This window comes from Garra rufa, chromosome 12 (genome assembly GCF_049309525.1).
Source record: "Garra rufa chromosome 12, GarRuf1.0, whole genome shotgun sequence".
NCBI classification, from domain to species: Eukaryota; Metazoa; Chordata; class Actinopteri; order Cypriniformes; family Cyprinidae; genus Garra; species Garra rufa.
The window spans coordinates 15,359,065-15,371,874 of record NC_133372.1 but is presented as its reverse complement, the minus strand read 5'-3'; the positions used below and the strand labels follow the sequence as shown (position 1 = coordinate 15,371,874).

At 44.6% G+C, this 12,810-nt stretch overlaps 1 protein-coding gene across 4 annotated transcripts in view; it reads left to right on the top strand.

The window, feature by feature from the left end:
- col18a1b (collagen type XVIII alpha 1 chain b) overlaps window positions 1-12,810 on the top strand; it is a 62,372-nt gene that overhangs the window by 23,384 nt on the left and 26,178 nt on the right. For 3 of the 4 annotated variants that reach the window (XM_073851332.1, XM_073851331.1, XM_073851329.1), the window contains 2 exons: window positions 1,189-1,245; window positions 3,608-3,695. In XM_073851332.1, the coding sequence (XP_073707433.1) occupies window positions 1,189-1,245; window positions 3,608-3,695 (145 nt within the window). The remainder of the gene's footprint in view (window positions 1-1,188; window positions 1,246-3,607; window positions 3,696-12,810) is intronic. The other variant, XM_073851330.1, reaches the window with a different exon arrangement.

Below are 12,810 nucleotides of genomic sequence, written 5' to 3'. Positions count from 1 at the left end.
TGCGATTGAAAGCTCACACTGTCAAACAATGCACACGTAGCTCAAAGTGCAAATTCTGTGCAACGAAGCCTGCCGCGTTTCTGGCGCGCACACGTGCAATGTGCGGGAAAAACACAAGCTCAACCGGACAAAAGTGCAGCGCTGCATTGCGCGGACAACTCGCAGGTAGGTATCTCTCTCTCTCTCTCTCTCTCTCTCACACACACACACACACACACACACACACACACACACACACACACACAAGACGCGTCGCGTGTAGTTCAAGCAGAAATCTAAAACAGTTTATTTAATCACCAATGGGGCAAATGTTTACCTCCAGAAAGATAAAAAACCAGCAAAGGTTAGACAGATTGAACGGAAAGAGAAAGTGCGATCTATATCGTTGCAGCCATTTCAGAAACAATCTCTTTTCTGTTTTACATTTATGTTTAAATATTATTTGTTTGTGTTTTGTTTCAGTTTAATATATTAATTACCAAAGAAGTTTGTGTTATTTGTAAATGTCGGACGTGTATGAATTGGACGAAATACGCCGGGAGAATTGGAGAGGTTAAGACACAATTTTTGATCACTTCGTTCGTTTTTATTTGTGGAAAATCCCTCCTTAAACGAATTTCGTTTTGTATAATTTTTATCTTAATTTTTAATATATATTTTTGTTGATCAGTTATTAAAATCAAATAAGAACAGGAAAATTGGCATTGTGAAATAAAGTGCGTAACAAGATGCAAGCCTATGCTTTAAGGGCCTGAAGAAAAGGCTAAAACATGAATTATAGTTCTTTATGAAGCATAAAGACATTATTGACAAAGATTTTGGACAGATGATGTTATATGATGTTACGTAAAACTATAGCACGCTGTGACTCGGCAGGATTCTGTCAGCTGAATGAACACGGTTTGCTTTCTCACGTCTTTAAATCTACAACTTTGCTGGCTAAAAATATGACTATAAATCAATACAAATATATGATAACAATCCTAACATTGGTCTTGGGCTTAACCTCTCTAAGACAGCAGAGCATGAGCGCTTCAGCAAGGGAACGCAACCAGGAAAAACTATCGGCAGGGGTTTTTGCCGATGACCGATAGTTCGGCCAATTAACTATCGGTGCCGATTAATCGGCAAAACCGATAGATCGGTCGACCTCTAATTATGATAATGCTTGATTCTCATTATTTGTAGGGTTCTGGAGACAATGGAAGTGGAATAGATGGCAAAATGGAAATGGAGCTAAATTTAGTAGGTATTTTTTAACAATAGCTATAATATTTATCTGACAAAAATACAGTGTTCTAGCAAACCCGTCTAATAAAAACTCTTGGGGAAAAAGAAAATGTGCTGAAAGTATACAAATGTTTTTGTTTTGTTTTTGTTTTTTTTGTGGTAAGCTCTGTCTTTGGTGAACATTTGGTGAAAAGTTCCACTTTTTAATGTAAAATCTAAAACAAACTGAAATATACCCAACCTTAGAATCTCTTGACATTCCCATACACCAAATAAATGAATAAATACATTACATAAATTATCACATAATAAATTGTAAAAATACTAATATAAAAATGTATTACTAACATAGATTTATTAATATATTTACCTAAATGTATTTCAGTATATTTTAATTATTTATATTTCCCCATGTAGTCTTTAGCCACTTTCCATATATATTCCATTTAAATATATTTATATTTTCTAAAAATACATTTTAGCTTTTGCCCAAGACGTTTTAAGACTCGAATGAAGCACAACGATGCAATATGTCCGCACCAACTATCAAAAGCTTTTTGATATACCAAACCATTTTTGTAAAGCAGTTGAGCTTTAGCTCTAATCAAATATACCTGAACCAGCTAATCAAGATGTTCAGGGATACTTCATCATAGACAGGTGTGTTAAAGCATAGAAGCAGACAACTTAAACGGTTAGTTCACCTAAAAATACAAACTTAGCCCATTATTAATCACCCTCAAGGCCTCCTAGGTGTATATAACTTCCTTCTTTCAGACGAAACCAGTCAGAGTTATATAAAAAAAATTATCCTGGCACTTCCAAGCTCTATTATGGCAATGGGCGGGTGTTTCTAGTCAACAGTCCAAAGCGCATCTATCCATAATAAAAAATGCTTCACACGGCTCTGGGGTGAATAAAGGACTCCTGTAGTGATTCAATGTGTTTTTGTAAGAAAAATATCCATATTTAAAATGTAATGATCACTTTTCTCTCGCTAATTGTTGTACATGGAAGCTATCCCGGGCGGATGATGTAGGATGTTGGCGTTGCACATGCACCTGTGAGTCTAAACCAGCTAATATCGAAATCCTCTGACATTTTTCTTTACAAATCCTCACTTTGTACTTCTAATTTGTGACTGTTGTTTTGTTTACCTCTCTCCACTGCGAGTTTGTGTTTGTCACTTCTGAGTGGCTTCTGTGTACGACTGTTAGTGCAAGCTAGATTAAAGTGATTGTTAAGTTTAAAATATGTATATTATTCTTACATAAACGCATCAATTCACTACAGGAGACCTTTATTCACCCCCTGGAGCTGTGTGAGGCATTTTTTATAATGGATGGATGCACTTTAACGGACTTGTTTTGGACTGTTAACAAGAAACACCTGCCCATTGCCATAAAGGAGCTTGGAAGTGCCAGGATAATTTTTTAATATAACTCTAATTGGATTTGTCTTAAAGAAGGAAGTCATATACACAGAGGATGCCTGGAGAGTGAGTAAATAATGTGCCAATTTTCATTTTTAACTCTAAGTCTGCATGAAGGTAGCTCTCCTGAAGCAGGGTTGGAGAACCTTGGTCCTTGCTGAGTAATTAAAGGCAGTTCCTTAGCTCTTCATTTTACCTCTGTTGTACTTGGCCACTTAGTTGCTGCTTGCAGCTATATTTCATTTTTGTAGTCATATCTATAATTACACTGTTGACCCTACCTCTAACCCTTAAACCTGGCAATACCACAAAACCTGCCCCTAATTTTACCCGTGTCCCACCTCAATAGCAACAAAAGTGTTTTGCAATTCAACATGAACACAATAGGTACATTCACTATTTGAATTATTAGGTACATATTATTTAAAGACACCTAATGATTTTTTCGAAAGGTTTTTGTAAGGTTTTGGATAATAATTACTTATGAAGGAATAAATAACGCACTACAAATCACATGAAGAAATCATAGTGGGCATGCAATAGTTATTAATGAAGACCTTATTTTAAAATATAGAATCTTCTAATATTTACAATGGTTAGGAACGATTGATCACTTATTGATCAGGTAATCCCAGAATTTCATAGAAGGAGTGGCTATTTTGCTTAATTCTGCCTTGTGTCTTTTGTTTGGGGCAACATCCCAGCAAGTTGGTGGTCATACATTATAGCATTTATACTGTTTAATTTATTGAACTGTGGAATTATGTCAGACAAAATAACCTGAAATAGCTAATAGTTTAAGTAATGTTTATTACAGTAAATGTTTAAGTATGATGAAACAAATTAGCTAAACGACGTCTTTTATCAACCACAAGCTACATCTCTTTAAAAGTTGTCTTGAACAAACTTAACAGGTAACAATCATGTGTGTTTTCTATTTATAAGGTTTCTGTTATGCAGCCCCTGCCTACACAGCCCGTTTCTTCAGGGCGCAAGCCTATACTGGACACAGATGACCATCAGGAGGTGACAGGTCTGTGCAAAGCTAATAATCCAATTTTTTTCATTAATGTTAATCAAGAGGACGAAGAAACTGGAACTTTATAAACCTGTATTTATAGAATGTTTTATGTGTTTATTAAGTGATATTAGCGTTCACTATTACTCATGCGTACATGGGAACTGTTCTTTAGTTTTTACCCCTGGCTGTGACATATACATTTGAAAATTGTGGAATCTGTGAAATGTGGTCAACTTATGTAAGGTGAGCTCACAAAATATGATGCTGAAATAGGATTGCAGGCAGAAAGCCTTCAAACTGAATGCATTGATAATGCTATAATGCCATCTTGTGGACAGTATTTATACAGAACCTTTTGTCCAGTGGAAAGGTTCCATGAATTTTAAAGGTTCTTTATGGAGCCATCAATGCCAATAAACATCCTTTACTGAAAATGAAGCTTTGCAATCACAGGAAAAATAAAATACAAAGGTCAATTTATAGAAGCTGAATAAATAAGCCATTCCATTGATATGTAAACACACAAAAAAAACTTTTGAAAAAGCTTTTTCACAGTCAAAAATGACTGACTTAGGAAATTAATGGGAAATACTAAAAAAATATGAAAGCTCAGAGAACCTTTTGGTTGTGCAAATACAAATCAGCCATGACACAAAAAGCACACAGCAATAAAGGGATGACACCACAAAATTGAAACACCACTGGCCAACCCACACCACAGACACACATATGTGACCCTGGACCACAAAACCAGCCTAAAGTCACATGGGTATATTTGTAGCAATAGACAACAATACATTGTATAGGTCAAAATTATAAATATTTTTCTTTTATGCTAAAAATCATTAGGATATTAAGTAAAGATCATGTTCCATGGAGATGTTTTGTACATTTCCTACCATAAATATATCAAAACTACATTTTTGATTAGTAATATGCATTGTTAAGGACTTTATTTGGACAAATTTAAAGGTGATTTTCTCAATATTTTGTTTAGTTTTTGCACCCTCATATTCCAGATTTTCAAATAGTTGTATCCCGGACAATACTGTCCTATCATAACAAACCACACATCAATGGAATGGCTTATTTATTCAGCTTCTATAAATTGACCTTTATTACTGGTTTTGTGGTCCAGGGTCACATATATGAATTGGTGTGATTGTAATACAAAGCAAGTGTTTGTAAGTGTGTGAAATAAAATCAATAAGTCAGCTACAATGTAGGAAAAAAAAAATGGACCATATGAAAGGGGTTAGACAGAAACAGAGAAAAAAATTGAGAAATAATTAGCGTTGCTGCTGTTCCAACCAAGCTAAAATTATGTTTAGCCCATCATAGAGCTAACTGACCTTAGGGAGCGTGATGGATTGTAGCGTGGTAGGAGACTAGTTAGGTATGCAGGAGCTTAACCATTAAGGGCCTTATAGGTAAGAAGTAATATTTTGTAACTGAACCTAATAGGTAGCCAGTGCAGAGAATTGGGGTAAAATTGGGGTAATATGATGAGATGAACTGGTGTGGCTGTAACATAAATTGATATGAAGACACAATTAAGATTTTTAGAGGTTGAAATCAGATCAGACCCAGCATTCCTAATCATTTTTGTTACATTTTTTAATTAATTTTGATTCAATAAAATGTCCTTTTAAAGAGCTTTGTTTCTCAAAAGCAATGGGTGGCAATGGGTCTACAATCTACTTAGGCGCACGATGCTTTTGGAAAACACAGCCCTGTGCGCGTATTCACAAAACATCTTAAGGCTAAAAGTAGCTCATAATTTGCCGATTTAGGAGAAAATCTTAAAAATAATGGGCGTGTCAATCCTAAATTTAGGACTAAATTTTTGCTCTAAGACTATTTCACAAAGCATTTTATCGCTAAAACTAGCTCCTCCCTTACGAAAATTAACCATGTTTTTTTTGTAGTAACCATGGTTTAACTATGGTTTTTGAAGTAAAACCATAGTAACTACAAATGAACCATGGTTTAACTATAGTTTTTTATAGTAAAACCATAGTAACTATAAAATAAACCATGGTTTTACTATAGTAACCATGGTTTAACTATGTTTTTTGTAGTAAAACGTCTCAGGTTACGTATGTAACCCTAGTTCCCTGAGGGAACGAGATGCCGCGTCATGGAACGCTATGGGGAACGCCATTGGCGGGCAGCACTCTGAATCATGTCTACAACCAATAGAACGACGGGAGTGACGTCACAGGCGCGGTGACGTCAGCGACCAGGAAGTATAAAGCACGTGCGTTTGAAGCCGGCGGCAGCTCTTTTAGGAATGAAGCGAGCGCCGCAGGGTGTGGGAATTATGGTCCGAGACGCGGCGTCTCGTTCCTTCAGGGAACTAGGGTTACATATGTAACCTGAGACGTTCCCTTCCGGGAACTCGAGCCGCGTCATGGAACGCTATGGGGAACGAGACTGACAACGCCCCCATAATTTCCAGTGTCTGCTAAACCAGGGTGGAACAAGTTGTGTCTGGTGGTTCTTGCCAGAGCACAGGAAGAGCCATTGTCTAGTATTCCACGGACAAGAGGGCAATGTGATCCTCGGCCCTCGGGCACACGAGGAAGGTAGTATGCCTCTGTCTGGTCGCCAGCCAGAGCGAGAGGTACTCCTCGGCCCTCAGGCGCACGAGGAGTCTTAGTCCTTTGTCTGGGAAAGGCCAGAGCAAGAGGGACCGCAATAACCATTGTCTAGTAATCCACGGACAAGATGGTGTAATGGTCCTCGGTCCTTGGGCACACGAGGACAGGGTACTCGACCTCAAGAGAGCTCCTCAGCCTTCAGGCCCATGAGGAGAAGAGATAGTCCTTTGTCTGGGGTATCGCCAGAACAAGAGGGACTGAAAGACTCGGCCTGGTTACCCTGCCAGGACGCGAGAAGTATGAGCCTTTGTCTAGTATTCCACGGACAAGAGGGCGGTATGAACCTCGGCCCTTGGGCACACGAGGGAGAATGATACACCTCCGCTTGGTAGCCAGCCAATGCAGGAGGTACTCCTCGGCCCTTGGGCACACGAGGAGTCTTAGTCCTTTGTCTGGGAGAAAGCCAGAACAAGAGGGACTAAAATGACTCGGCCTGGTGACCTTGCCAGGACGCCAGAGGTATGAGCCTTTGTCTAGTGTTCCACGGACAAGAGGGCACTGTAATCCTCGGCCCTTAGGCACACGAGGAAGACAGTAATAGGCCTCTGCCTGGTAGCCAGCCAGCGCAAGAGGTACTCCTCGGCCCTCGGGCACACGAGGAGTCTTAGTCTTTTGTCTGGGAGAAAGCCAGAACAAGAGGGACTGAATACACTCGGTCTGGTAACCTTGCCAGAACGCGAGGGGAATAAGCCATTGTCTAGTAATCCACGGACAATCTTCTTTAACTTAAAAGAATGCGCCTTGAGAAGTCTCCTCCCGGCTAGGGAGAGGGCTGAATCTCTACGGGCTTAGCTATCTTGCTAAGGCGAGAGGACAAAGGAGCCAGGAGTGGCTCTGAGGTCGAGTTCATAAGAGGACCAACCCGCAGCATTGCAGATGTCCTGAATGGGGACACCTGCTGTCAGAGCTTTAGAGGCTGACAAGCCTCGTGTAGAGTGAGCCTTGACTCCCAACGGGGATGGGAGACCAGAGGACTCGTAAGCTGTAGAAATGGCATCTATGATCCATCTACTGATTGTAGGCTTTGAAGCCGGGCACCCCCTTTTTGGAGGGCAGAAACAGACAAAAAGTTGCTCTGATCTACGCAGAGTACGCATATAGTGCTCTAACTGGACACATGCAGTTATACTTCCTATGGTCAGACTCCAAGAATGGAGGAGGATAGAACGCCTGAAGCGTGATAGGCTGTGGTGCTAGAGACGGGACCTTGGGTACGTACCCGACTCTCGGGTAGAGAAAGGCTTTGGCCATCCCTGGGGCAAAGTCAATGTGAGAAGGGGCCACCGAAAGGGCCTGCAGGTCCCCAACTCTCTTCAGAGAGGTAAGAACTAACAGAAGCGCTGTCTTTATAGTAAGCATGCGATCTGAGATCTCCTCTATGGGCTCAAATGGAGGCTTGCATAGAGCTTCTAGCACCACGGCCAGGTCCCAAGTAGGAACCCTCGGTTTCACTCGAGGCCTCAACCTGAGTGCACCGCGGAGGAAACGAATGACCAGGGGGTCTCTGCCCACTGAGAGGCCACCGTGAGGGGCGTGGTAGGCAGATATAGCCGCCACGTACACCTTCAGGGTGGAGTGAGCTAGCCCCGCGGAAAGGCGAGTTTGTAGGAACTCCAGTACTGTACCTATCGGGCAGTTAACTGGGTCTAAGCGGTGTTCGTGACACCATCTAACAAACAGGTTCCACTTAAGGCCATAAAGTTTCCTCGTAGAGGGAGCTCTGGATTGGAGAAGGGTCTCAACAACCTCAGTTGAGAGACCAGCTCCTATGAGTTGCGCCCCCTCAGGGGCCACACCCATAACTTCCACTTCTCTGGGTGGGGGTGGCAGATCGCGCCCCCAGCCTGAGAGAGGAGATCCTTCCTGACAGGAATCTCCCATGGAGAGCCGTCGAGGAGGGAGATTAGGTCCGAGAACCATACTCGGGCCGGCCAGTACGGGGCTACTAGCAACAGCCGCACTTGAAACCGGCGTACTCTTTCCAGAACTCCCGGGAGCAGAGCGATCGGGGGAAAGGCGTACAGACGAAGCCTCGGCCACGTCTGTACCATAGCATCCAGTCCGAGAGGAGCTGGAGGAGCTAGAGAGTACCAGAGGGGACATTGCGATGTCTCTCGAGTCGCGAAGAGGTCCACCTGAGCCTGGCCAAACACTCTCCAAATCTGCTTCACTACTTCTGGGTGAAGCATCCATTCCCCGGGCCTCGGCCCCTGCCTCGACAGGACGTCTGCTCCCACATTCAGATGTCCAGGAATATGGACTGCTCTCAGGGAGAGAAGTTTTCCTTGAGACCATAGGAGGATCCGGTACGCCAACTTGTATAAGGGGCGTGAGCGGAGACCTCCTTGGTGGTTTATGTAATAAACTACCGCAGTGCTGTCTGTACGGACCAGCACGTGACGGTTTCTCAGGTCTGGAAGGAAACACTTCAGGGCCTGGAATACGGCCAGCATCTCTAGGCAATTTATGTGCCAGGAGAGATGGTGATCGCTCCACAGGCCTTGGGCTGAGCGGCCACTCATGACCACCCCCCAACCGGTGAGGGATGCATCTGTTGCTAGCGAAACGCGGCGACAAGGAGCCCCTAATACCGGACCCTGAGAAAGGGGAGAACCCCCTGGTTTTGAGCCACCACTGCAGTGGTCTCATGTGCAGCAGTCCAAAAGGTATCACATTGGATGCAGCTGCCATAAGACCTAACAGTACTTGGAACTGTACGACAGTGAGTGACAGGCCTAGCTTGACTGCATTTACTGCAGTAAGGATCGACTCGATCCGAGCAGGTGACATTCGTGCCTGCATCGTGGTCGAATCCCAAATTACACCTAGATAAGAGGTTCTCTGTAGTGGAGAAAGTACACTTTTCTTGGCGTTGAGTCTCAACCCCAACTCTTTCATGTGAGTGAGAACAACACCTCGATGTTGAACCGCTAACTGCTCCGAGCTGGCCAGGATCAGCCAGTCGTCTATGTAGTTGAGTATGCGGATGCCCTGGAGTCGCAGAGGAGACAGAGCAGCATCCACACACTTTGTAAAAGTTCGGGGTGAGAGAGCTAGGCCGAAAGGAAGCACTCTGTATTGGTAAGCTTTGCCCCTGAAAGCGAACCTGAGAAACTTCCTGTGCTGAGGAAGGATGGAGACGTGAAAATAAGCGTCTTTTAGATCTATCGTGACAAACCAGTCCTCGGACCTGATTTGTGACACAACATGCTTGATAGCATTCTGAACTTCAGTTTCCTGACTGAGCGGTTCAGTTGTCTGAGATCTAAAATGGGCCGAAGCCTTCCATCCTTCTTGGGAACAATGAAGTACCGGCTGTAGAACCCGGACTCTCTGTCTTGTGGAGGGACCACCTCGATGGCCTCCTTCCTGAGAAGAGTTTCTACTTCCTGTTCCATTACCAGACCCTGCTCGGGGCTCACCAGAGTTGGGAATACCCCGCTCAAAGGCGGCGGCTTGGCGCCGAATTGAATGCAGTAACCTTTCTCTACAGTGCGCAGGACCCACATAGAAACATTTGGCAGTAGTTTCCACACTGCCAGAAATTCTACTAAGAGAACCGGCCTCTCGAGACTCTCAAGGTTTCTGGATTTATTTGAGGAACTAATTCGGAGACCTGTAACAGCGTACTGGCAGGATGCTCCTGAACTAGCTTCTCTGAAGACCCCCGTGGGGGTTGCGAACTCTCCAGGGCCGCTACGTTTCCGGGCGGGACAGCTAGAGAATGATGTTCGCGGGAGATTGCCGCGCCCTGTAACACTGGCAGGGTTAGCTGACAGATCTCCTGGGGCCCTGAGGGGGCTTGGTGTCCATAAACTGTGGTGCAACGCAAGCCCCCTCGAGAGGGGCTGCCCTCAGCGGCCCTGACGCACAACCGTCAGGGCCGTTTAGCCGAGGACCTCTTAGATTGGAGGACGACCCTCAGGTCGGGCCTCTTCTTAGAGGCCCCCGGCTTAGAGCGTTGCTGACCCCGCCCTCTAGGCCTGGCCGGAGGAGCACGGGCGGCAACGCTCTGTTTCTGTGCCTCCCTGTACGAGGAGCTCGTATACGGCTGAGGCTGCTCCCGTCTAGCAGCCTCAGAGGAGTAAACGCGGCGAGGAAGATATGTCTTGAACGCCGCCGCCTGCTTATGGGCCTCCTGGTGCCTGGCGACAACTGTGTCGACCGAGGCACCGAAGAGGCCGGTGGGATGCAGGGCGGCGTCCAGGAGCGTGACCCTGTCTTTCTCTTTTAATACAGACAGGGTCAGCCAAAGATGCCTCTCCGCGGCCACCAGGGCTGCCATAGACCGCCCCACAGCGCGGGCGGTCTCCTTGGTGGCGCGGAGAGCAAGGTCAGCCGTACGGCGCATATCTGAAATATTTACTTCCTCGCCCTCGCTAAACTCCTTCAGCAGGTCGGCTTGGTAAGCTTGTAAAATTGCCATAGTATGTAGGCAAGAACCAGCCTGACCTGCTGCCGTGTACGCCTTGCCCATCAAGCTAGATGTTAACTTTAGCGGCTTGGTGGGCAAGGACAGAGCCTTCAAGGACGATGCCGAACCGGGTGACAGATAGCCAGCTAGCGTCTGTTCTACCCGTGGCATCGCCTTGTATCCGCACTCCTCTGCACCCCCCACATTTCCATAATTTTCAGCAGGGTTATAGAGGCGGTAGGAGTACGGCTTCTCCCACGATCTAGAGAGTTCTTTATGAAGATCGGGGAAGAAGGGAAGGCTCTGTTTGGGGGGTGCTGACTTTGTCCGCAGGAAGCGTTCATCTAACCTGCTTCGCTGCGGCTCATGATATTGTTCAGCGGGCCAAGAGATGTTGAGCTTGGCTACCGCGCTAGTCAGCACCTCCACGAGCTCCTCGTAGTGAGGCGAACGGGGGGGCGGTTGGGGTTGTTCAGGGCTCTCCACATCAACCTCCTCGGAGGAAGACAGAAGAAGCCCTGAGACCTCCTCTTGGGGGGAAGAAACCGCAGTGCGGGCTTCCACATCCAAAAGAAGATCGCTCGAACCGCTGAGTGAGGGAGGAGATAGGGGGTTACCCGACTCCATACCCTCCAGCAGATCGAGCTGCGAGCCCCACGAGTGCAGCTGCCGCTCCGCCTCGGCGGAAGCGGGGCCAGACCCGCGGGGCGCGCTGGTGAAAGCCCCCTCCTCGAAGAGGGCTTTCCGGGAACGGAGCACCCGCAGCGGAAGACGCTCACACTGTGGGCAGTCAGCCTTTTCGAGGGCTGACTGTGCGTGCTCCGCTCCCAAGCAAACCACGCATAGACTGTGTGTATCCCCACCAACAATAAAGCGTTGGCAGGGAGGGGGACACTGTCTATGCGGGCGCTGAACCGCCATAGAAACTTTTCCCCTTTTGGTTGTCATACTACTCAAAAGAAATTTGTGCAAACTGGCACGAAAAAACAGCAGTATGATCAGACAGACAGACACAGAGCGCTCTCGCTGAATGACGAAAGCTGCCGCCGGCTTCAAACGCACGTGCTTTATACTTCCTGGTCGCTGACGTCACCGCGCCTGTGACGTCACTCCCGTCGTTCTATTGGTTGTAGACATGATTTAGAGTGCTGCCCGCCAATGGCGTTCCCCATAGCGTTCCATGACGCGGCTCGAGTTCCCGGAAGGGAACCATAGTAACTACAAAATAAACCATGGTTTTACTATAGTAACCATAGTTAAACTATGTTTTTTTGTAGTAAAACCATAGTAACTACAAAATAAACCATGGTTTTACTATAGTAACCATAGTTAAACTATGTTTTTTTAGTAAAACCATAGTAACTACAAAATAAACCATGGTTTTACTATAGTAACCATAGTTAAACTATGTTTTTTGTAGTAAAACCATAGTAACTACAAAATAAACCATGGTTGTACTATAGTAACCATAGTTAAACTATTTTTTGTGTTGTAAAACCATGGTTTTACTACAATAACCATATTTAAACTATGTTTTTTGTTGTAAAACCATAGTTTTACTACAATAACCATATTTAAACTGTTTTTTGTTGTAAAACCATAGTAACTACAAAATTAACCATGGTAACCCACAAAATAGCAGCCTATATGAATACACACAAATGTAAACAAATAATATGTATTTATTGAAATTCATAATATTAAAGTAAGGCAAAGATAATAAATATGATAAGTATGATTTCATAATGTTCGAATGAGTTCAAATGTATTACATGTGACTAAGAATTCACAGAAATACGAACATCTATATACGGTATTGTCCTGACGCGGCTCCTTTAAGAAATCCGAATTTAGGCGCATCATTTGAAAATAACGGTCGAAGAGGAAAAGCAGTGAGTGATTTAGGGGCCATTCACATGTAGCGTCATTTGCGCGCTCAAGTTCGTTATTTCAAATGTAGACGCGCGGCTTGCGCGCACATAATGGAAGCGTCGCGGTTTTTTTTTTACAGACAATTTATGGGGCAGGCAGCGAGCGGATCGTGAAGAAA